This window comes from Eupeodes corollae, chromosome 2 (genome assembly GCF_945859685.1).
Source record: "Eupeodes corollae chromosome 2, idEupCoro1.1, whole genome shotgun sequence".
NCBI lineage: Eukaryota > Metazoa > Arthropoda > Insecta > Diptera > Syrphidae > Eupeodes > Eupeodes corollae.
Genome location: NC_079148.1, coordinates 121,385,768 through 121,410,843, shown reverse-complemented (window position 1 = coordinate 121,410,843; position 25,076 = coordinate 121,385,768). Strand labels below are relative to the sequence as shown.

The 25,076-nt window shown below is 29.8% G+C and overlaps 1 protein-coding gene and 2 long non-coding RNA genes across 6 annotated transcripts; 1 reads left to right on the top strand and 2 right to left on the bottom strand.

Annotated features, from left to right (window-relative positions):
- Positions 1-1,416: 1,416 nt before the first annotated feature.
- LOC129944526 (uncharacterized) lies at positions 1,417-2,024 on the bottom strand. Its single transcript, XR_008781457.1, has 3 exons — positions 1,891-2,024; positions 1,626-1,778; positions 1,417-1,555 (listed from the first exon to the last, which is right to left on the bottom strand). It is a non-coding gene; the product is annotated as an uncharacterized LOC129944526 (long non-coding RNA).
- Positions 2,025-15,141: 13,117 nt separating this feature from the next.
- LOC129944523 (uncharacterized) lies at positions 15,142-24,871 on the top strand. Of its 4 annotated transcripts, none has more exons than XM_056054011.1 (3): positions 15,142-15,816; positions 17,140-17,316; positions 23,940-24,871. In XM_056054011.1, exons 2-3 carry the CDS (start codon positions 17,251-17,253, stop codon positions 24,441-24,443), a joined length of 570 nt encoding a protein of 189 aa, XP_055909986.1. In that variant the 5' UTR covers positions 15,142-15,816; positions 17,140-17,250; the 3' UTR covers positions 24,444-24,871. The 4 variants fall into 4 exon arrangements, with proteins under 4 accessions (XP_055909986.1, XP_055909985.1, XP_055909987.1 ...); XM_056054010.1 differs by having other exon boundaries at positions 15,142-15,993; XM_056054012.1 differs by lacking the exon at positions 15,142-15,816 and adding an exon at positions 16,098-16,347.
- On the bottom strand, positions 15,237-16,551 carry LOC129944527 (uncharacterized). The gene is made up of 2 exons (XR_008781458.1): positions 16,427-16,551; positions 15,237-16,355 (listed from the first exon to the last, which is right to left on the bottom strand). It is a non-coding gene; the product is annotated as an uncharacterized LOC129944527 (long non-coding RNA).
- Positions 24,872-25,076: the final 205 nt, after the last annotated feature.

Genomic DNA, 25,076 nt, shown 5'->3' with positions numbered 1-25,076 from the left:
ATGCTTTATTTCGGCGATCGAAAATGCTTAATCAGTGAGTACGCCGCCGTTTCAAATTAATAATTTAGTGAGTACGTGTAGAACTTTTACAATATTACTTTCAAAACTGATTTTTAAATAAAAAAATATTGTTGTGCTTAAAAATTAATGTTTCATATGAATTTTTTTTTCTAGAATCACATTTATACACATTTCTGGGATCAGATTTCTAGATTTAAAGAAAATCTATTAAAACTATTAAGCAGTTGCTCCCCCCAAAAAATTATATTGAGCTACAAAAGGAATCATTTAATTAAAAACATTGGACCAAATTTACACAGCTTCAATTAAGACTGAGATTCACAAAACAAGTTAAAACCTTATTAGGATAACCTCTGACTTGCTATTTCTTAATTAATCAATCAATTTTATCTTCACCAAAAGATCTCTTCCGTTAAGACAGACAGTATTTTATGTACTAACCTTACAGCAACATTGTATTTCCAAAGTGTCTTCATTAAACAGAAGCTGGAGAGAATGAGTTATGTACCTTTTTTAAAGGAAATCATCTCAACGCACCTTGCCAACTCATTGTCAGATATAGCTTAACAAATCTTTTCATATGAATAGCTATAATATATTTACATTGAACAACGTCACTGTGTTGTGTGTAGTACAGAATATTGACCTCAAGGCTAATCTGTCACCGAGATAAATAAAGTGCAGAATAGTTTCATTAGCATTCATATTTTATTGGTAACCTAACAACGTACCGCAAATTGCCTTGAAAAATAAAATAACAACAACACAAACTTATAATAAAAATAACCGAAGCGAAAAATTGAAGAATCAAAAAGTTACCCAGAGTTGAAAATCGCAATATCAGAGCAGATAGTTTGTAATTTCAAATTTGCAATAAATTTTCATATAAATGTTGCTACGAAGAACCAGCAACAGCAAGTGACATGACACCGTTTTAAGTGACGACAATGACAACGATATCAACGATGCTGGGTCATTAAAATGCCATTGGTTCAAATCACCATCAGTGGATATGGCTTTAAGTTCAATGAATGCGATTTAACTTAAAGTATTGCTCCAGATTAACGGATGCCAAGCTTTGACTCAGACTTATATTGAGAAGATTGTTAGCAAGTGCACATATTTTAGTTGGTTTATTTATAGAAGAGTGACAATCGAGATTGCAACTGGTATTTATTTAAGATGCTTTTTTTGAATTGCTTGAGGCACTAGGAATGAGATAGAAATTGTGATCTTAAAACTGGAAAATGATGCTAACGATAAGTTGCTTATGTGCAAAATTTAGTAAGAAGATACTTAAGTTTATACAGTAATGAAGATATTTTGTTTTCAAAATACCTTCTTGATCAGGGTTTTAATTTTTTTTCTTTTTAATTAAATAAAATAAAAAAAATATTAAGTATTGAACAAAAATGTGTATTTGCTTTTTATGAATCTTAAAAAAAAGTGCACCAAATATTTTGTGGATAGTAAAGTTCATTACGGGATGCTCTTAGATTTTATTTACAATTCTGACGATCTACTGGTGTGTAAGCTGTGGAGATAAATTAAAACATTTATTTTAATATTAGGTAAATTTTAGTCAAAACGAAAATGTTTTTTACCATTATTGCTGTTACAATTTGCAATTGCCAAATAGCACGAATTAGAGAATTCTTCATGAGTCGCACCATTGAAAGCACAAACGGGATCAAAAATTTGTGGACACGAATCTGCACATTGTCCGTTTTGGCCATAAACAATGGCAAAAATTGAAGCTAGGAAATGTTTATGTTTTTGTATAAGCATATGTAAAGTAAAATTTAAGTAAAAGTTATTTTTTTTGTATAAGCATATTTAAAGTAAAATTTATGTAAAATGTAAACTTACCAAGAATTAACAACACAAAAGTTGGAGTTTTCATTTTTGTAAAATTGTGGACTTTACTTTTATTCTGATTTGATTTTTTGAGACTCAACTGCTTTTATACGATTTAGAAGATTTATTGAAGTCTTATCTTAGGGATTTACAAAAACCAGAACAACTTTTTTTTTATTAGATGAAATTAAATAATAATTAAAATCAATTAAATAAACCATATAATTTTAATATAAAATGACATGGTGACCAACTTGTGTAAAACAAAAATAAAGTGAAATGAGCTTTGTTGAAAAACGAATTAAGGTTAGTTTTGGAAACATTCAGTGTAAAGTTTTTTGTGAGCATTACAGATGATTGTAATAATGGGTTTTCCAGTAAACAGTTTTATTTTGAATAGGCTTTTAAAACTTATTGAAATAGTTAAAATTTAGTACAAAAATTATCGAAAGGAAATGTGCACTGATGCGTTTTGACAAAGGTCATGCGTTAGTTTTAATTTTTCAAAACTCTATGATTTTCTTGAAGCACTTTGCGACATATTGATAATCTTACGACCATGGTAAACAGTAGTCGCATGCACTCACATCTCTTAGATTTATAAAATAGGAATGTAAAAATTGCAAAAACTGTCAAAATATTTATGTAATTAAATGGGAAGTAAAAAACATTGTATGCAATCACAATATTATTGATAAAATATTGAAACAGTTAAATTCGTCAAAAAAATTATTGCAGTACCTAATTGCAAATGTTTTTCGAAAATTATAAATACAAATTTCTTCATGTTGTATTAAATAATGAGTTTCTGCTAAGAATATTAACGGACACCAAATGTCAGTAATGATAATTACAGTGCTATTCATTTTTCGATTTTAAAAGTAAACGTAAACAAAACACATATTACAAATTTTTCTTTATGATATTTCTTTTTATTACAAAGTTTGAACTTTGACATTATGTGTGAAAACTACATCATTTAAATGACCACAACGCAAGCATCAATTCTTTTGAGCAAATTTTCGACCACTTTTTCACAATATTGGGTGGTACCTCTGCCATAAGTTGAAGAATGTTGATTTTTAAGTGCTCAGGAGTTAAAGGTTTATCTGCATAAACACGGTCTTTTGAGTTGTTTCACAAAAAAAAAGTCCAGCGGTGTCAAATCGTATGCTTTCGGTGACCAGTTGATATCTCCACGACAATATTACGCGACTAGAAAATGTCTCTTGCAATAAAGCCATATTCGCTCTAACAGTGTGGCATGTGGCACCGTCTTATTCAAAATACATATTCTCCGAGTCGTATTCTTCAAAAGTAGGCACACAAAAGTGGGTTATCATGTTACCAAAACGTTTCGAATTGATGGTAACAGTCGTTTTATTGTAAGTTTTAAAGACGAAAGATCCAATCACAAGCGTAACGATGATGCACAGGCCTTATTATATCTGTAACCAATCCGGTCTTTTCAAATTTCTTCACAAATTCGCACAATATGTGGCTGTGGCAGAATCACCATTTTTGTATTAGGTTATTAAACAATTTGTATACGTTGTTAGCGATCCATTTTCTTAAATGTCAGACTTTCAACTGCAAACAAAAAATTGGTTCAACAACTTTATTTGACAGATGTCGAATTAAAGAAGTACAGTTTTGAAACCGCTATTTGAATAACCCGTTACAAAAGAGAGCACTAAGGCATATACTTACTTTTTCATACCTATATACGTTAGCTGTATACCTTCTTTCATCGACAATATCTCAAGGACGAACAGAGACAGCGATTTCAAAATGGTTTTGTTTGGCAGATAATAATAATAAGAAGTCTAATACTTTTTTTTTCATAGTAATTCAAAACAAAAATGTTTATTAAGAAGTTATTAGTGTATGTTTCAGTCTCATTTCACCCCTTTTTTATTTATTAAGCTTCTCAAAATCAAGGGCATCAACATCAGTTGTCTACCAGATTTAATTTTAACTTTTAAGGAATACTTACATATTTAACAGCTTAATTTTTGATTAAAAAACGAAAATAAAACAAGGTTTGTAATTTAATATAAATCTCCAAATCAAAACTTTTTTTGGCGTGAAGGTATAAAAAGAGCTGAATCCTGTAAAATGTTTTATTATTTTTCATTTTATTAAACAAAAAATGAGGTGTGTGAATTTTGACTTTCGGCTTGTTCTTGGTAAGTAAATATTAATAAACATACATACATAATTATTCAAAATATGTTACTATAAAAAATCGATATTGTCGGTTATATTGTTTGTTCTAACAAAAGAATTCTTTAGTGTTCAATACATTTTTAAGCGTTTCGAATTTTATAAATTCAATACAATTTTATATTTCCTTTGTGTTTGTTCTAAACACTTTTTGTTTTACTAAGCATTGGCCACCATTAACGAGAGTGAAATCAATAATAATTACATTTACTGTTCGTTTAATTTGTTCAATTGTTTCTAATATGAACAAATGAACATTCTCAGCTGGTACTTTCTTTGAAAAGTAAATCCCCAATAAATCTCACAAATCGAATCAAACAAAACAAAAAACAGACTTAAAATCATTATTTACGATACAATTTATTATTATTCATCATTTTTTCTTTATTTGAATTGAATTTCAAGTTATTTTTAAAATGAACAACTATGTTTTAATAAATAGACCTTATTAAGATTGTTTCGAATGCCTCTTTTTTCTTTAGAATATAAGATTCGTTAAATTAAATTCGTTAATTTAAATACAAACTGGATTAATTTTGATAAAAAAAATTATATTCGTGATATTTCGTAAGCATTTATTCACAATATTATTGTTACAACTTATAGTTGACGATCCTCATACAATTGTTTAAAACAAAGTTCTTTATCATCTATTTTTATCATTGCTATGAATTTACTGTTTACCATTCAAGAGAAGTTTTCGAAAAGGAAAGTATTGAAAAAAATCACTATTTTTTGAATAAAAACTTAACTTTATGCGATATACTCGTAATCTTAGAATAAATTAAAACAGAGCTTAACCTACATATAACAGCAGCATGTTGATAGCCCGCAAAGGATACATCAAAAATTTTAACCAACTTTTATGAATATTTACAGGTGGAAGTTTAACAGCTTTTCGTGCGGCTCAGAAATTAGTAGTTATTTCTCATCTAATCAAATTCATTAAGATATAAATCAATGATTCTAAGTGAGATGTCTGTACGTTCGTTTTGACGTACGTATGTTCATATGCCCTTAAGTTCAGGATATTGACTCAAATATCTTTAGAACGAAGATGTTACTGGGAAGATAATAGTGCGGGTAGCATCCTAGTGTCTTTTTTCTAAAGGGGCTATCTGTAGCATTTACCTGCTGTGCTAAAAAATACCGTTTTTAATTTCCGTTCATTAGACGAAGAATTTAAAAATGTGTTATTCGTATAACGCGTATAAAGTGTCATATGCTTAAAATGTACCAGCAACATTTTTTTGGAAGAATAGATGTATTTTGAGTAACATTGTAAACTGCATCCATTGTTATTACAATTCTTTTGTATGTGTAGTTTTCAATCTGGCAATGCTTATTTCGAATTAAGTCTTTTTGGTTTGTTATTCCATAAATATACTAACTCCTAAACAAATTTTGCAAATCGTGGAGTTTATTATCAAAATATTGGTTATCCGAGCACAGGCAGTAATTCAAGCAACGATAAATCGGTTTCGCACCTCGCTTATTCAAGTGCATAATGGTAATTATATAGATGATTTTTCTTAAATATTTTGGTTGGCGGGCTTGCAAAACCCAACTTGTGCTAAAATTGAAGCTGAACGACCCTGAAATGGGCCCAAAACTAGAACCGCACTTGATTAAAAAAAAAATTGTTTAGCGATGAATCCCATTTTTCGTTGAAGAGGTACAAATTAGTCGTATTTAGAATGATCGTAATCAATAAGCAATTCTTATATTCCCAAAAAGTCACTGTTTGGTGTGTTCAAGGGAATGAGGTTATCATTGGTCCCTACTTATTTAAAAATGAAGTCGACCATAATGTTATACTCAATCCGGAACGCTAATAAGGCCAAGATTAATGACTTTTTGGTGCCCGAATTGAAGGATTTTCATATGGACTTCCTTTGGTTAAAACAAGCTGCTCTAAATGTCATACAGCCAATGAAATAATCAATTTATGGATCGTTTGTCTACGCAGATGAAAGTGGGCGATTAACGGCATGGAAGAGAATATTCGGCTCGTTGTAACTGACATATGTCCCTATTTTGGAATTTTGTGGAATTGATTAATTTTTAAAACATTATACCATTTTATTTCTTCTTAAACACTGGTTTTAACCATCAATTTTGTAAATTTAACGTTTTTACTTATGAAGCTTTGTTTTCCAGCCTATCTTTTAATTAAAATTAATTTCTTCATATGTAAAATAATTGTCTGCACAACAAAAGTAAACTCTCATTGATTTCTTACAAACCGTCAGTTAATTTCTTAATTAACTTCTACCCTTCTAATTGTTTCTTCTATTCAGATCTTAATTTATAAACAATCAAACCAATTAATCCCAAATTAAATAAACAAATAGACTCAACAAACTTTTATGTCTTAGACCCACAATACTCGTGTAAGAATTCCAAACACAATGTGAGCTTCTCAATGACCCATTTAGGCTTGATAAAGGTTATATTCTGTTCTGCTATAAAAAACATGATGCCCTTTTTAGAGAAAAACCTATACAAACTTTAACTCATGTCTAAAGTCTATTAGTTAATTACCTCAATCAACAAATTACGAGGTCAAACTGATTCGGGAAGAAGTCAGATAATGTAAGTGCTCGAACCTACTCCAACTTTCATGTAACTAACATTTAGATAGTTAATCGTAGTCATCATTGTCATTGCAACACATCATTCCACGAAACCGAAAACTAAGTCAAGAAGAGCACACTTTCGTCTGGAAAGTAGGTGAAGCAGGTTTGAAAAGGTCTTGAAGGCTTTTTCTTTTCTTTTTGTTGTTGTTTTGTGAAACGAATTCGCACTCCAAAAACAAACATGAAAACTCTAAGAGCCACCAATTTTCGTGTCTTGTTAGCCGCATTAGGCAAACAATTTGCCTGCAATTGCATCGGGTTAATTTCGCTGAGTTCACTTTTGGGCTCCATGGGTTATTTTCACCCGGTGTCGGTGCTGCGATGTTGGTGCGACTTTGCGACCTCAACAATAGTGAACTGATTTAATCGCTAATTGTGCATGGGATGAGAACATCAACTTCAAAATCAAAGTATCGCCTTTGAAGTAGACTTTGGTTGCGGATGATGATGGCGGAAAGGATTCCCACGTTTCCACCGCATGAACTCGCTCGAAGAATGCCGTATTTCGACAAGCTTTACAGTCGAAATCTTTACGTTACGCTTCCAAGAAGCGGCATAGATTTGGTATAAATGCACTTCGTCTGACGTGTGGTGTTTCCATTCATTACATTTGACGTTAACAGCACACGTACACAGTACCTATGTATATAACTTAAGTCAGTGAGTAGTGTCAGCGGATGTTCAAACAGTGAGTTTTACGGATGCGAAGTGAAGAATATTTATGAGAAATCCTGATGAAGTCTGAACAAAATATATATGCAGCAAGTCAGACTGTCAGAGTGTAAGCAATTCGTAACCAAACCAAACCACACTCGTTCTGGTGCAATTGATGGTAGCTTAAGTTTGTTCTTCAATTAGAAGATAGAGGGCTCCATCTTCAAATAAGCCATTGGAGATGTCAGTTTCTAGACATTGCATTCGTTTGTTAGTTCATTTGTAAGTTTGTAGTAAGCTAGTTGAAAGAAGTTAATAAAAAGAATAGCTTGACTCTTGTTTTTTATCATCAGGTAGGAATCGGTCTCGACTGAATTGGTTTGACCTTCCTAGTTTTAGTTTTGGTTTCGGATGCGCGCAATAACTGCAAGATGCACAATACGATGCGATGTTGATCGCTGTTGTAAGTAAGTATGTATTCAATTAGGAAATGCATCCGACTTAAATTATGACACGACATCTTGACTTGCTTTGAGAGCATTCAAAATAAAAAGATGAGTCATTGTAACTCAAGCATTGCAACATAATGCTGTATACTCAGCTATAGCGTATTTTAAGAGGTCAAATTTTGGTGAGAACTGAGAAAGATTGTTAAGAATGTTACAAGTTTGCCAGAATGGTTAACTTGTTATGTAAGCTGATTTAGTTTTGCGTCTGCGCAGAAGATTTATAATTTATAGCAATGTTGGTATTCTTAGGAATTGTCAGAATCAATTATATTTGTTAATTTAAACGTCATTTCATCTGAGATTTGACATAGCTGAATATGAAGTTTCTGGCAATGTTGTTATCAGAAATAATAGGCTATTATTTTAAGATAATTTTGACATTTTTTTGCTGACCGATTTGACAATATGGTAACATCTGACAATCGGCATTAGTTTAAACTAAACATCTGCATCACGGAACATATTTGGTCATCTTCGAATTAAAAAATTTAAGGGCTCTTTTCTGACATTTGTAATCTTTTGAATAGGGGTGATGTCAACATTATTTTAAAATTAACACCAGTTGATAGCTTATTATTAAATTATGTGTTTTGTATGTATAAGACCACCATACCATACCATACCTAATTTGCAAGCATTGTTTGTAGTTTCTGTGAGAAATGATTTGGTGAAATTGAACTCTCAATAAAGATTAATTGTATTTTTTTTTTGCATAAAATTTGAAAGGTATAAATGATGTAACAATGTGTTATGCTTTCCTTCAATTTATGCAATGGTATCATGTCCGTGTTGATTTAAATAAGAATTGTTTTTTCTATTGTAAAAACTTTCATCGACCATTCTGCCTTTTATTTTATTTAATTTTTTTAACACCTTCTTCCACATAATTAATTCATTCATACTGTCTTGTCTATGATGGTCGTGACTTTTGACACATAACATTTAGCACATCAACCATGATTTTTTTAGGGCAATGCTCGATGAATAGTTTAAAATATTTCTCCTCTTTTTCGAATTCGAACAACAATTAAAAATTTGAATGAAAAAAAAAATGAAAGTCTATTCTTATATCTGATAAATACAACGGTAATGAGAAGACGAATTATTTTAAATGAAATTGAAATTTTCAAAAATTTAGCGAATGGGTGTTGATTAGAAATTTTTCAGCGATAAATTCTTCAATTATTATAAAATTTAGTTGTATGACTTATCATTTCAACATAATTATCGCAAAAATTAATTAAAATTAAAATCATTATAGTTCGTTTGATTTCGATTTATGTACCAAATGAAATGACAACAAATTATAACAAAATGTTTTTAACCTCTTCTTACTAATAGCTTTATGCACTCAACAAATAGCATAGCCTGGTTTCCATTCACCTAGTTTTAGTCTTATTCTTAGTCTTAGTCTTAGTCTTAGTCTTAGTCTTAGTCTTAGTCTTAGTCTTAGTCTTAGTCTTAGTCTTAGTCTTAGTCTTAGTCTTAGTCTTAGTCTTAGTCTTAGTCTTAGTCTTAGTCTTAGTCTTAGTCTTAGTCTTAGTCTTAGTCTTAGTCTTAGTCTTAGTCTTAGTCTTAGTCTTAGTCTTAGTCTTAGTCTTAGTCTTAGTCTTAGTCTTAGTCTTAGTCTTAGTCTTAGTCTTAGTCTTAGTCTTAGTCTTAGTCTTAGTCTTAGTCTTAGTCTTAGTCTTAGTCTTAGTCTTAGTCTTAGTCTTAGTCTTAGTCTTAGTCTTAGTCTTAGTCTTAGTCTTAGTCTTAGTCTTAGTCTTAGTCTTAGTCTTAGTCTTAGTCTTAGTCTTAGTCTTAGTCTTAGTCTTAGTCTTAGTCTTAGTCTTAGTCTTAGTCTTAGTCTTAGTCTTAGTCTTAGTCTTAGTCTTAGTCTTAGTCTTAGTCTTAGTCTTAGTCTTAGTCTTAGTCTTAGTCTTAGTCTTAGTCTTAGTCTTAGTCTTAGTCTTAGTCTTAGTCTTAGTCTTAGTCTTAGTCTTAGTCTTAGTCTTAGTCTTAGTCTTAGTCTTAGTCTTAGTCTTAGTCTTAGTCTTAGTCTTAGTCTTAGTCTTAGTCTTAGTCTTAGTCTTAGTCTTAGTCTTAGTCTTAGTCTTAGTCTTAGTCTTAGTCTTAGTCTTAGTCTTAGTCTTAGTCTTAGTCTTAGTCTTAGTCTTAGTCTTAGTCTTAGTCTTAGTCTTAGTCTTAGTCTTAGTCTTAGTCTTAGTCTTAGTCTTAGTCTTAGTCTTAGTCTTAGTCTTAGTCTTAGTCTTAGTCTTAGTCTTAGTCTTAGTTAAGTAAAGAAGTACATTTTTTGTCATTATTATAGTTTTTGCTAGCATTGCTCACATCAAAAGATTATATTTTTAAGTTCAAGTTATTTATTGAAAGAGGTCGTAACGTACTCCTAAGAATATTATTATTTACTGTTCACCTTTTGTGTTTTTGTTGGGTAACTATTTGGACTAAAATATAATTTACTTTATTCTTTTATCTTTCGACAACCAATCAAAATATACCTTATGCTTCATATCTAAATAACTAGAGAACATATGACAAATGAACAATTAACATAAATAGGTTAACATATCAAACGATGTTGCCGATAAGAAGAAAAAAGGTTATCAAATTTTTGTTTTCCTTTTGAACAATATAGATTTATGATTGACAGCTGAAATTATAAAGTGTGTTACTGATGTTCTATAGAATCGACTTTTCATTAATGAAAATATATTCATTTGGTTTATGCAATGCAGTGATAGTTTATAGTAAAATAAACAAGAAAAACTAAATTAAACCCAAAAAATAAAAGAACTTAGGAACGAACACACATACGTTCATACATATGTATGTATATCACAACTCATTTACACCTCGACTTCCAGATAGGAAATGCAAAACGTGATGTTCTAAGTTTTTGCTTTTTTCTACTTCGGGAATGGACTTTTGGTAGTGCTATGTAACGTTTAGGTGAAGCATCTACAACTTATAAGTTCAAATTGAAATGCTAATGAATTTAAACATACGTACATAGGTAACCATCACTTCTACTTCCACGTCCATTCTCTTTCAGCCCAGAACTATTATATCACGATACTGCTATCACCCTCAAACTTCTTCCCCCCCTTCACTTTGCGTAGATTAGTCTAAACAAAAATAAGTATTCGAGTGCATCGGTAAGTAAGTAGCCAATGCTTCAAAATACCGTGAACATGTTATATGTTACCTATGTGTAAAAATTGTATGAGTAGACTTTAAAAAAAAAAAAGGAATTTCACCAAAATTATTGTTTTGATGATGATATTGTTTTTTTTTTGCCAAAATAAGAATTTTCTTATTTTTTTCATTTTCAAATGAGTTTACTTACGCTGGACTTTATCTTAGCCGAGGCTCTAAATCTCGCATCCATCTAATACTGGGTTATTTCTCGGGCGAAGCTCAAAATTCAGCAGATAAGTGAATCATTTATTCAAGATTTCAAATTCCGATATTTTTCAATAAGATTTCATTGGAAAACCCAACCAAATAACTATCGATCAATGGCTAAGGATCAATGGCTTATTACACAATATACGGTTTTGACCGTACGGTGAAACACGATATATGCAAGGTTCCTGTGCTTAGTATACTTTTTCACAGGTTAAGTTCGAAGTCTGCCGCACAAATAAAGTCGTATGATGTGAAAACATGCATTTCGTCACGTAGCCAACTAAGCTTATCGTGCCGTCCAGTTAACGTATATCATAGTAGCATTAGACGGTTGCTTCACGGCCGGCGCGACGTGCTCTCCTTCGCGCGTCTCCAACAAAATGTCGCCGTCCGGTTTTTTGTCGTACGTTCAAAACTGTGTAGTGTGAAACGAGCAATATTTTTTGATTATAATGCTGTATGCTTTAAATTGTTTTTTTTTTTTTTTTTTTTTTAATATTTTAACTTCGAATATTGTTTAACAAAATGTTGTATGAACGAACCAGTGTGTCACAAAATGTGTATCTCAAAAACTGTGTTCTATTTTTATTTATTTGCATAGCTCTGGTATTTTTCTTTAGCACAAACCCACAACTCAATGTATTTATTTTTATTTGAAATTAAATCTAATGAATAATAAATTGAACTAAATATACTAATCCATATTTACAACATCACTGACGGAAATACAAAAAAGTCAAAATTCGTGTAACTTTATATAATTTAACAATCAATATCTTCATTGAAAAAAAGGCATTTAAATTATGAATGGAATCGAATTCTTAAATATTCTTAAATTGATGTCAAAGAATTCAGAATTCTGATCATCCAGAATTGTTTAATATAGAAAATGAAATACCTACAGTGCTTGGACTTAAAGCAGTTTGAACACAGTATTAAAGTCCATTAAATATTTCGACTCCAACTCGAATTTACTCGTATATTACTTTTTACCGATTCTTATCCAAATTGTCCTACTCAATGGAATAATGTAAAATTCTGCATTCAACAAGCATTCATAACATTATTCTTTTAATTTAGCAACTATTACAAACAATATTTAAAGCTAACAATACCCGTGTTTTTCTGGCATTCTATAAATAGTGTAGAAGACAATTCCCAAAAAAAACCCATCGGCAGTAGCCAGATTTTTGTATTTAAAATTTGGTACAACTGAAAGAAGACCAGTCAGAAAAATAATAATAAAAAAAAAACCAATATAAGAAAGTTTTGTGCAAAAGTTAAAATTAACTTCAACGAAAAAACTGGCTAAAACATATAAAGTGGTCAATTTTCAAGAAGAAATGGTAAGAAAACTTCTGCAAATTGAGATTCTATAAAAAAAGGTAATTTAACAATTGCAGCTTTGACATAAAATAAAAACTTCAAGAAGAGGGTTTGTTCGTAGACTACTACATTAACATGTGGTGTTGAAGTGAGCCTGAAGCTCGCCTTAATTCTTTATATTTAGTTCAATTGAGCTTGATTCGACTCGATTTTGATGATTTTGTAAATCTAGTAGAATCAATATTATCACAATTATTCTACTTTAATTCTCTTCAATTTCAAAAATACAAAAATTTGAACAGGACAACAAATTCGAATGTATTACAACATTTTAATATGCTCAATTTAGGAATTTGATTATTGATACATGATGCAGAATGACATTTTTTTCCATTAAGTCCAAAATATCGGCAAACATAAAGAAGGATTGAGCCCAGAGAGCCACTCAATTTATTGAACGAAGTAAAGACTCAAGTTTTTTCATAATTTACGGCTTGGAAATATAACGGGTTATCCATTTTGCGGTATAGGGCTGGAATTCGACATCTGTCAAACTAAGTTGTTGAACCTATTTTTTCAGTTGAAAGTCTGAAAATGAATCGCTTAACTATCGCACAACGTTTACAAATTGTTAAAACCTACTACAAAAATGATGATTGTGCCACAACCACATGTCGTGCCTTAAGAGGAGATTGTGGTTTAGATAATCGTTTAACTAAGAAAGGAATTTGTTAAAATTTCAGGGAAATTTACGTAACCAACTGGATTAAATTGGTTACAGATGTTGTAAGGCGTGTGCATAATCGTTTCACTTGTACCACTGAACATATCACTGCTGTGAGTGAAAGTGTTGCCAAAGACCTGAATGTGTCGATTAATCATCGTTCTCAGGAATTAGAACAGTCAAACAGCACTTTATGGCGAATTTTGAATTTGGATCTACACCTTCCTGTCCATATAAAGATCAGCTCACACAACAACTGAAGCCAGCTGAATATTCACAACGTCGTATATATGTCGAATGGGTGCTTGAACAACAGGCGTGCGGTGGACGATGGCTGTTTTCGAACGGAACTTTTTCCAGCGACGAAGCATATTTCTCACTCAGTGGGTTGTGGGTGGGTATTAGAATCCTCAAGTTATTGAATTGAGGCCATAACATCCACAAAAAATCAGTGTTTGGTGCGCTCTTTGGCCCGGAGGTGTTATTAGACCTTACTTCTTCGAAAACGACAATTTGACGACTCTCACCGACAATTCCTAGCTTTAAGGTCATATGATAACCGACTTTTGTTTGCCTGCTATTGAAGAATACGACTTGAGTAATATGCTGTTTCAACAAGACGGTGCAAGATGGCTTTATTGCAAGAGACGTTTTCGGGCCGCGTAAAAAACTGTCCGTTCGTTGAAACCAACATTTCTAATAAGATAAAATAAGTTCGAAACAATAATCTCAAGTTTTTGAAAAAATATTTGAGTCGAAAATCAATTTTTACCAACTTTTATTAGTTTTTTTGTTTAAGTTCTTATTTTTTGCAAATAAAACCGTCATTTCGATTTTTTTTGAATGTTTAAAACAATATGGTTTAAAAGATAAAAGTAGTTTAAAGCCAATATCTCAAAGTTTTGCTGTTTTGAAACCGTAAAATGGACAATCCTTCAATAACAGCTTCTCTAACTTAAAGAAACTGATCAATTATTCTGTAAATATGTTCAAGAGTATACATATTTAAGTATTTTATTGAAACTAAATGGGAACAATTAGTTTTGAATAAAGGAATTAAAAAAATTGTGAGCGCAATCTCGAAAAATTCATAATTGAATTTGACTTGAATAAATTGCGTATGTTGAATTTATTTCAGGATTGAGAAAAATGTTTGCAATCAACAATCATTTGACATTCAAATAATCACAATCATTTTTTTGTTGTTTAATTTTTTGACTTCAATTAGAAAAGCAATATTCTGACACTATTCAACTTCAAAAAAGATTTATAAGAGAATGTAAATGAAAAACAAATAAGTTTGAATGAGTGAACAATGAGTCCATTCAAAATTGATTGCATTCTTTAAGAATTTATTCTAAGAAGATATTTAAAATGATACATGTTAGATAAGTTGGAGCTTACTATGGATTAAAAATGCATTTTTAAATTTAATAGAAATCTAAGTTGATTGTGAAATTCAACTTAGAATAAGACAAAAATCATGTGCCGGTGGTGTTTAAAATAATGTTTGCCTGCATGTTTTTTGATTTTTGTGAGTAGATACATTATTTTTGTTTTCGTTATTTGCTCCAACAAAAACGAGGTAGGTAAACGATTTGTTGCTTTTTTGTTGTCTGGATTCCGGTCGAATGTATGTACAAGTTGTATATTAACAAATAATGGAATTGCTTGCTGTATCCATCTATCTCTGAGGTAGAAAAAAACATGGAAACAATGATGAGTCCCGAGACTGCCGGTCTATTGTCGTCGTCGTCGTCGTATCGCATAGATACTTTTACTACCGGTCGGTCGCTGTCGTTGATATGGTGGAGCTTTAGAGTGCGGTTGCCGTTGTTGGATGATCGGTTTAAGTTCAATTTTATTCCGTTTTTTTTTTAATTTATTAAATTTAATTTCACTTTGAGTTTTAATGTGGCTTTCCATTTAAAGAGCAATATTAACACTCCGAGAATAGCGTTGTTATCCCCACCAAAACCCCATATTCATGCTGCTGCCGTATTCCAGACTACACCATCAGAACTACAGAATATGCACTGCGAGTATCTAACTATAACTCTATCTTAACAATTGTAGATACATATGTACTTAATGGATACGCACCAACAGATCACTGATCGTAACGTTGTGGAAGGAAAATTCAATTTTCATTCACATGGTGTACCAATGCTGTTATAAAGACCATTGACTTAGTTTTTCGTACATAAAGTTCATTCGTAAATTTCCCACAAAAAAAAAGTGAAACAAAAAATACTTAAATAAAAATTGTATCTAAACACTCATATATGAGTACATACCTTCCTGAATATAGTATCGCAGCAATAAACAACAACGACGTACGGCCGCTAGCAGCGGTGACGACGACGACGGACGTAGTAAACACCAGAACTGGATACACTGGAGAAGACTGGTTGGACAGTTAGTTGATGACTTTTCAACCATCCGGAAGGTAGCTATAGAACAAGTGTGTCTATGAGATACACTTTTAGTATCTAACAAGAAGTGATCTTGCATAAAAACATATTAGGCAGCTAAATATTTTAAGCAACGACGGAAAAACAAACAAAACGCGAAAAAATGTCATATTTTGAAGTTGTGATAAGTGAAAGAACACACTTATGATGCGGTGAGTCATAAATATACATACCTACATACCTATCTATCTATCTACATGTAGCTGCAAAAGATAGATATTGTATCTATCAGATAATCCTCAAAATCAGATTTGGTTGATTTACGTATTCCTTGTGAGTGAAATGCGATCATTTTTGACGTCAGTAGTCATACAGTCATTGTGCTGATTGTTTGTGTTGGATTAATGAAAGAAAGTGCAGATGAATTTCAATTTTAAATCAATTCTTTTGTTTTTTTTTTATTTTATTTAATCGAAATTGAAATCTAGATCAACATCGTCAGATGTTGTAGCCGTTCGTAGTCGTCGTTGGCAGCTTGGAGCACGGTTCCGTTTGTCCACGGTTCTGTACGTGACTAATTGCAATTGTTATTTTTTCTTCACTCACGAGTGTCAGTATATTTTGTATTTTCTACTAACTACTTACAGTTAGAGTTTGTTTCATCAAAAAAGATTCTTTCAAGTGTGATACTGTGATAAAAGTGTGCAAAGCGAAAAGCTTGTTTTTAAAAACTAATCAACAACTATTTAAGTTTCCCACTTAAAAGGCGCCATTTGTTGAAGGTTGAAATTAATTATCAACAAATGCATGTCTATATATATATAAATACAAGTTTATCATCAGAAGAAGTTACAAAAATAAATAACCGTATAATTATTATCTTATCGTTATATCGTGAAACGTATTCGGTTGAAATAGAGAAAGATAGATAGCTTCATTCTCTTAAAAGTTTTGGTTAAGGTGGTAATTAGTTAGTTAATAAACTTCTAATGATAGTGATGTTTTATTTCTCAACTAATTTTAACACACATGGGTTGGTTAATATTTTTTTATGTTTAATTTAATGATCAGTGATGAGATGTCATTAAAGTTGTGATTTTTTGTCAAATGTTTTTTCTAACCTTTTCTTAAAATTTTTATAAAAAAATACATTTCATGTGATTTTTGTGAAAAAAACGAAAAGAACCTGCAAATAATTAAAATACTCGTTTGAATAAAAAAAACAATCAATGACAGTCATGTTCTATTATTAATATACCTTTTATGTGTTGGAACAATTTCAAGTTAAATAATTAAATAAATAATGACACAGTCAATCAACTTTGTTTTTATCTGAATTTTTTTCTTTCATTTTACAGATATTAATTTCGCTGATTGTGGAAAAAAAAGACAGCTGTTTAAATGAGTTCTTTGAAAAATAAATAATACACACTATTTGAAAAAAAAGAAAATTTATTACCTTTTTAACGATGTCAACAGCAACTGGTATTGATGACGCTCAAGTCAATGTGGAAGATCTGCCGATGGAATTTAAGGTGAATATTATTATTCTGCTTTAATTAAAAAAGAACTAATAATATTGATTGTGGTATTATAATTCCTATATAAAAAAAAAAATGACAATGTTAATTTAATTTCCAGAAATTTTTTTGCTATTACAGAGGACATTAATACAATTGTTAGAACTAACAAAAAAATTGTTGACATTTGTCACTCTTAATTTTTTTTTTAAACAGAACTTAGACCAACATTTCACAATTTTTCATCATAAAATATTAAAATATTTACGTTCTAGACTAATTTATGTTCTGGCCTAGTTTTTCAATATATTTGAAAGAAAGCTTAAAATGAAACCTGCATTAAATCACTTAAAATATCATTTATGTATGACAGCAATTTATGAAAATCATTGTTCTATTATTTTCAAGAAGATAATATGGTCTATTCATGATTGGAGTATTTTTGAAAATACAAAACTTATAGAGGCAATATACTCGTACTTGCTCAGAAAATTAGGTACATACCAGTTGAATATTTAAATAATTTCAATTTCTGTTTCTGAAAAAAAATGTTTTTTTTTTTTTATTTCTGCATAAAAAAGAGCCAAAAAATTAAAGGCTGGGATGCGACCCACACTGATAACTTCCCATCGCGTCTGTCGATTTGTCTTGCTTAGAAGTTTCTCTACATGTACTCGTATCAATTTTTACCAAATTTGCGTACTATTTGTTGTAGATTTTATTTTGTATGAAAAAACGGATTGTTGGATTTTTATATAAAAATGACTGAATATCGAAATCAATATTTTCTGTGCAATAAAATAAGTTTGAAGCCAATATTTTTAATTTTTGAAAAGCTATTTGAGTCGAAAGTAAATTTGTACCAACTTTTGTTATTTTTTTTTAGGTTTTTATTTTTTTTACAAAAATTGTCAATTCGATTTTTTTTCAAAATTTTACTGAATGTTAACAACAATATTTTTTGAAAGATAAAAGTAAATTAAAGCCAATATCTACAATTTTTGAAAAGATATTTGAGTCCAAAATCAATTTTTACTAACTTTTAAATATTTTTTTTGGGGTTTTTATTTTTTGTAAAAAAAAAACTGTCAATTCAATTTTTCTCAAAATTTGCCCTAATGTTGAAAACAATATTTCTTATCAGTAAAAATTAGTTTGAAGTTATTATCTCAAATTTTTAAAAAGATATTTGAGTCGAAAATCATTTTTAAAAAACTTTTGTTATTTTTTTTTCGGTTTTTGTTTTTTTTTTTAAGATATTAATGAATGTTGACAACATTATTTTTTGAAAGATAAAACTAAATTAAAGCCAATATTTAAAATTTTTGAAAAGATATTTGAGTCGAAAATCATTTTTAAAAAACTTTTGTTATTTTTTTTTCGGTTTTTGTTTTTTTTTTTTTAAAACTGTCAATTCGATTTTTTACAAGATTTTACTGAATGTTGACAACAATATTTTTTGAAAGATAAAACTAAATTAAAGCCTCTCAAAGTTTTGAAAAGATATTTGAGTAGAAAAACAATTTTTACCAACTTTTATTAATTTTTTGTAAAAAAAAAACTGTCAATTCGATTTTTCTCAACATTTTTCAGAAAGTTGAAATCAATATTTCTTATAAGATAAAATAAGTTTGAAGCCTAAATTTTAAGTTTTTGAAAAGATATTTGAATCGATATTCAATTTTTACCAACTTTGTGTAATGTTTTTTTTAGATTTTTATTTTTTATAAGAAAAACTACTAATTCGATTTTTCTCAAAATTTTATAAAATGTCAAAAACATCATTCTTCGTCCACAAAATTATTTTGGAGATGAAATCATATTCTAGTCGTAAAATTTTAGAGGTGACAAGTTTTTTTGCAGTTTTTTTTTTATTTATAAAAAAAAATGGTTAAATGAATTTTTTTTGAAAAAAATATACTTCTTTGATATCACATTACAATATATTAAATAATATTTAATTCAAGTCTCTAGCGTTTTTGGTTAGTAAGATATTTAGGGTTAACCAAAATGTTTACCTTTTTTTCAAACTGCCTTTTTGCATCTCTCTGCCTTATTATATGTATAACAAAATTTATTTGAAATCGATATCTCTTCTAGTTCTTGAGCTATGGAGGACGAAAAAAACGTCGCGAACGTACGTACACACGCACGCACAGACATCTTTCTAAAAATCTTTTATTCAGACTCTAGGGACCTTGAAACGTCAAGAAATGTCAAAATTTTCAATTTGACAAATCGGACCCATTACAATAACTTAACAAATTGTATTTTAATAATGTTATACTTTGAAGAATGAAGTTTTTCATACAGGTCAAATTTTAAAAACAATTAAATTGTCAGTTTTTTCTTCCAAGAATGAATTCCTGACAAAATACAATAAATAGGTTTAATTTTTCTAATATTTCGACAGAAAACATCTTAATCTAATTATTGATTACATATTTAACGTATTTCTGACAATTTGACAAATAACAAAAAAAAATGTCAAGGCAATTAACATCAAAAATTATGTTTTTGATATATTTTTAAAATAAATGAATTTCTAAGCAACTTTTTAATAAAAATGCAAAAATTCTGATTTAGTTTTGAATTTTCTTTTTTAATTAAACCACTTAAAATTATACAATGGATACAAATTATAGAAAATTGAAAGTTCTGGGAAGTTAAAAAAGTAGGGCTATATAATCCATAATTTGAATGACAATTTCCCATAATACTTGAATACAACAAACGGAATTGTTTTCTCAAGAATCAGTGATATCTCCAACTTTTTTTAATCTTGTATCTCCAATTTTCCAGTCTTGCAAAATTATGAATTCGGTATGTATGCTGATGATGATGTTCTCATACGATGAAAATCCTGTTAATCCTGTTCAAAAGAAAAAGAAAGGAATGTTTTTACCCAGACGTAATATCAGTTTTAATAACTGTAAAATACCGTTGGTCAGCTCCGTCAAGTATTTAGGTATTTATTTAGAGAAGAAGTTAACCCTCAAGGTCGGTATAAAAACGTTATATTCGATTATTAAGCAAAGAATACACAATTTATTTGTAATTTTTAAAGTCGTTTTTCAAGCAATACTATTTTAAGGATCGCCCGTGTTGGGTCATTGTGCTATAATGCATATTAGCAAAAATAAAAAACGATGCTCAAACTTTCTTGGCATTTGTCAACCAAAGCCTTACACAGCACATAGAGACAACAAACATTTTACAAATATATAAGAAAATTCAAATTTTCAATAAACATTTTTCTACAAAATGTATACTAAATGAAAACTCTCTAATTAGAAATCTAATTTAAAACCGTCAAATTATTTTTAACTTCCCATAGGAAGTTATTGTAATGGGTCCGATTTGTCAAATTGAAAATTTTGACATTTCTCAACGTTTCATGGTCGAAATAAAAGATTTTTAGAAAGGTGTCTGTGCGTGCGTGTGTACGTACATTTGTACGTCCGTACGTTCGCGACGTTTTTTTTCGTCCTTCATAGCTCAAGAACCAGAAGAGATATCGACTTCAAATAAATTTTGTTATATAGATAATAAGGCAGAAAGATGCAGAAAGGGCTCTCAAAAAATTGCGTGGGTGGCTTTTTAACAAGCAGTTTGAAAAAAAGTTGAAAATTTTGGTTAACCCTAAATATCTTACGAACCAAAAACGCTAGAGACTTGAATTAAATTTTACATAATATATTGTAACGTGATGCCAAACAGGTATATTTTTTGAAAAAAAATCAATATAACGGTTTACGACTGAAATATGATTTCATCTCTAAAACAATTTTGTGCAACAAAGAATAATGTTTTTGACATCTGATAAAATTTTGAGAAAAATCTAATTGAAAGTTGGTAAAAATTGATTTTCGACTCAAACATCTTTTCAAAACTTTAAGATATTGGCTTTAATTTACTTTTATCTTTCAAAAAATGTTGATGTCAACATCCAGTAAAATTTTCAAAAAAAAAATAAATTGACAGTTTTTTTACAAAAAATTAAAAACCGAAAAAAAATTAACAAAAGTTGGTAAAAAATAATTTTCGACTCAAATATCTTTTCAAAAATTTGAGATAATAGCTTTTAACTAATTTTTTCTTATAAGAAATATTGTTTTCAACATTTGGTAAATTTTTTAAAAAATTCGAACTGACAGTTTTTTTTACAAAAAATAAAAATCTAAAAAAAACAACACTAAAACATGGTAAAAATTCATTTTCGACTCAAATATCTTTTCAAAAATTAAAAATATTGGCTTCAAACTTATTTTACTTCACAGACAATATTGTTTTCGATATTCAGTAATTTTTATATAAAAATCCAACAGTCCGTTTTTTCATAAAAAATAAAATCTACAAAAAATAGTACGCAAATTTGGTAAAAATTGATACGAGTACATATAGACAAACTTTTAAGCAAGACAAATCGACTGACGGAATGGGAAGTTATCAGTGTGGGTCGCATCCCAGCCTCTTTTTTTGGAATGTTTTAGCTCAAATTCATAAATATTAAGCTACAATTTGACATCATTTCTCTGTGCTATGCAATGGCTTAAAAATATTCTGAATTCTGTAACTTTCTCTTGCCGATAAAATGAAATATCTAAAATTTCCACTCGACCCTCTTTTAAATGATATTTTTTTGTGTATTGTGTAAAGCATTGTTGATATAGCATCATTTTTGTAGTTTCGAGGATAAGTAAAGTACTCATAAAATTCAATTTTTCAACACAAAATCCATAAATATGTCATTAAAAGTATGAAATTTTTTAAATAAAATTTGTCAGCATTTGAGTAAAACAAAAAATAAGCGTACGCCCAAGTGCACCCTTTTTACATGTCTAAGGAGTAAATGATATGGTGATGCAGTGACACATTAATTTGTTCAGAATTCATATTTTTTCTACTGTACATTTTTAAAAGTTATTAGAAAGAAAATTACAGTCGTCTTTTTTTTCTAAATTTAGTTTTAAGATTATTAAAAGAAAAATAAACTTCAAGAGAGTACCTTTCCGAATGCAGACAATTTTGCGACATACGAGTATGTATAGGAACTATATATGCATTCGCACAGAATTTCGAACTCGAGTTTTTAATCAAACATGGCATTACGATGGTAGAGAAGTCCAAAAAAGTGGGTCCCACGATTCCGTCCGTATGCCTGTTTATTTGTCCTCGCTCCCAGATCCCAAAACCATTGAGTCGATTGAGTTCAAACTTGGAAATTAAGGTCTTAAGCCAAATCGAGTTAGGTGTATGTTTACCTTTTTTTAAAACTAAAATTACAAGTGGTACCCATGTTCAAAAATCGAAAATTACACTTATTCTGAGATTTTTTTTCTTATTTCAAGAACAAAAAAAATGCTTGTATTGCTTTAGAAGGGAAGTCACCCCATAGAACCGCTATTTTTTTTTAAGTTTACTTAAAAACTTATAATTTTTTTTTCTGCTCAAGCGTTATGATGTCTCAATAATATTTGATGATTAAAAATGTCATTGATTCTATTTTAAAAAAAAACCCATATCTAGAAAGTAAGTCATTAGTTTTTTACTGCATATTTAAAATATCTTTAAACTCAAATAATATTATATAAAATTAGTTTTAAAAAAATCTCTCTTCAGATTTTCAAATACAAATTTTGAAAAATTAAGATTTTTTTGAGAAATCAAATGGAATATACATTTTTCAAGACAAAGACAGGAAATATTTTTAAACAGACTCTTTTTTGTCACGTAGTTCTGTTTTTAAATCTAAAAGGAATATGGTCTCAATTTTAAAACCAGTAATATTTGCACGAAAAAAAAAAAAACAATCCTGCTAATAACAAAACAATTTATGTTCCGTCATGCTTCGTCAAATTAAACTTTTGTTCATTTCTGTGACACAAAAGAACAATTTTTGATCCAATTCTATATTTCCTTTTACTTACATCCGGTGACTACTCGATATGCGTCGACGCATTGCTCTCGGAATTAACTCTTCCTACGATAATTTCCTCTTTTTTTTGTTAATTGTAAGCGGATGCAAATTTATTTTCTTTTTTTTGACGATGACTGCTGACTTCGTCTGTCTCATAATGTTATTTTTCATTTCGAGCCCTTCCCGCCATTTTATCGTAAGCGACATTTTCAATAAAAAAGAAAACTTAATTATTAAAAATTGCTAATAACACATAGAACCTTGGAGGCTGTTGCTATTTCTTAACTTAAGGATAATTACTCATTTTCAATACTGACTATGGGCACAAGTTGTTTCAAGGACCAGCAGTAAGCTTTTGATTTGTCGTTTACGATAAAATTAATTTTGGCGCTTACAATAAATTTGCGGGAAGGGCTCGATTTATCGTGCACTGAAGCCTATCGGTAATGGTCAAATAAAAATAACTATACATAAAAGTACTCGCTTCATACACGAATTTCATGGTCATTACCGGAACAATATAGAGTTGGTCAATAACCGGAAATTATCTCAGAGAGAATCGAAAAACGGTGTTTTTTTATTGAAAAACGCAACATATTCAAATACCATTAATTATTTTATAATAGAAATATACGCAATAATTAAGTGTGTTTTAACAATTGATACGTTTAAGTTTATGATTACAATTTATTTATGTTTTTATTTTGTTCATCAATAGGTCAAGTATGTTGGCTGTGAAGTATCTCGAGGCCTGTGGGGCATCAAGTACACTCGACGACCGGTCGATATAATGGTTGGTGTTGCCAAGAATCTACCACCCAACAAAGTACTTCCACATTGTAATTTAAAAGTATCGACATCCGGTGTTAATGTAGACATCATTGCCCCAAAAGCCAGCATAAATAATTGGAACTATCCCATAGATACCATCTCGTATGGTGTTCAAGATCTCGTCTATACTAGAATCTTTGCCATGATTGTAGTCAAAGACAACAATAGTCCGCATCCATTTGAGGTGCATGCCTTTGTTTGTGATAATCGGGCAACAGCCAGGAAATTGACATTTGCTCTAGCTGCAGCATTCCAAGACTATTCGAGGCGTGTCAAGGAGACTGGGGAGGGACACACTGATAATATTACACCGACTCGGCAGAAGTTTGCAATTGATTTGCGTTCACCGGAGGAACTTCAGGAAAATCTTGACGAAGAAACTGAAGCTTGATGAGAAAAATTAGGAACATTATAAAAAGTGTGAATATATTTTGATATTGTAAATAAATTGTAATTTGTTTTTTCATATATTTTTTTTAAAGAAATCTAAAAGATAATTTTTATATATTGTATATTTGAGTTTGACATACAGCAGAAAGTTCCAAAAATAATTATATATACATATTTATTTAAAAATTTAGGTAACACAATTTAATGTTTGTATTTATTAAATTTTATTGAAAATGTGTGCATTTACGTTCTATATTTAATTTGTTTGTATAGAAAAAGAGTAAGTTTTTTTTTTGTCGTGTGGTGTTTAACTAGTCGTTTAAAGTTATTTTTTATATATGAATGGTACTAAGAATATTAAAATATTTGAAACAATGTTTTTTTTTATTTTGTATTGCAATAAAAGTAATTTGAATTTGTTTTCTTTTATTCTTCCTATTTTTATTTTATTTTCATTTCCAGTTTTGAATTCTTGTAATAGAACTGATATCAATATTTTGTGTTTCTTAGAAGTTCCTTAAACCTTAATGCGTCCTTTCTATTTCATACAAAATTAACTTGAAAGAATTTGAAACAATTTTGAAATAAATGATTGTTTGGATTGGGCAGACATGACTATATCTTCAGCACTGAA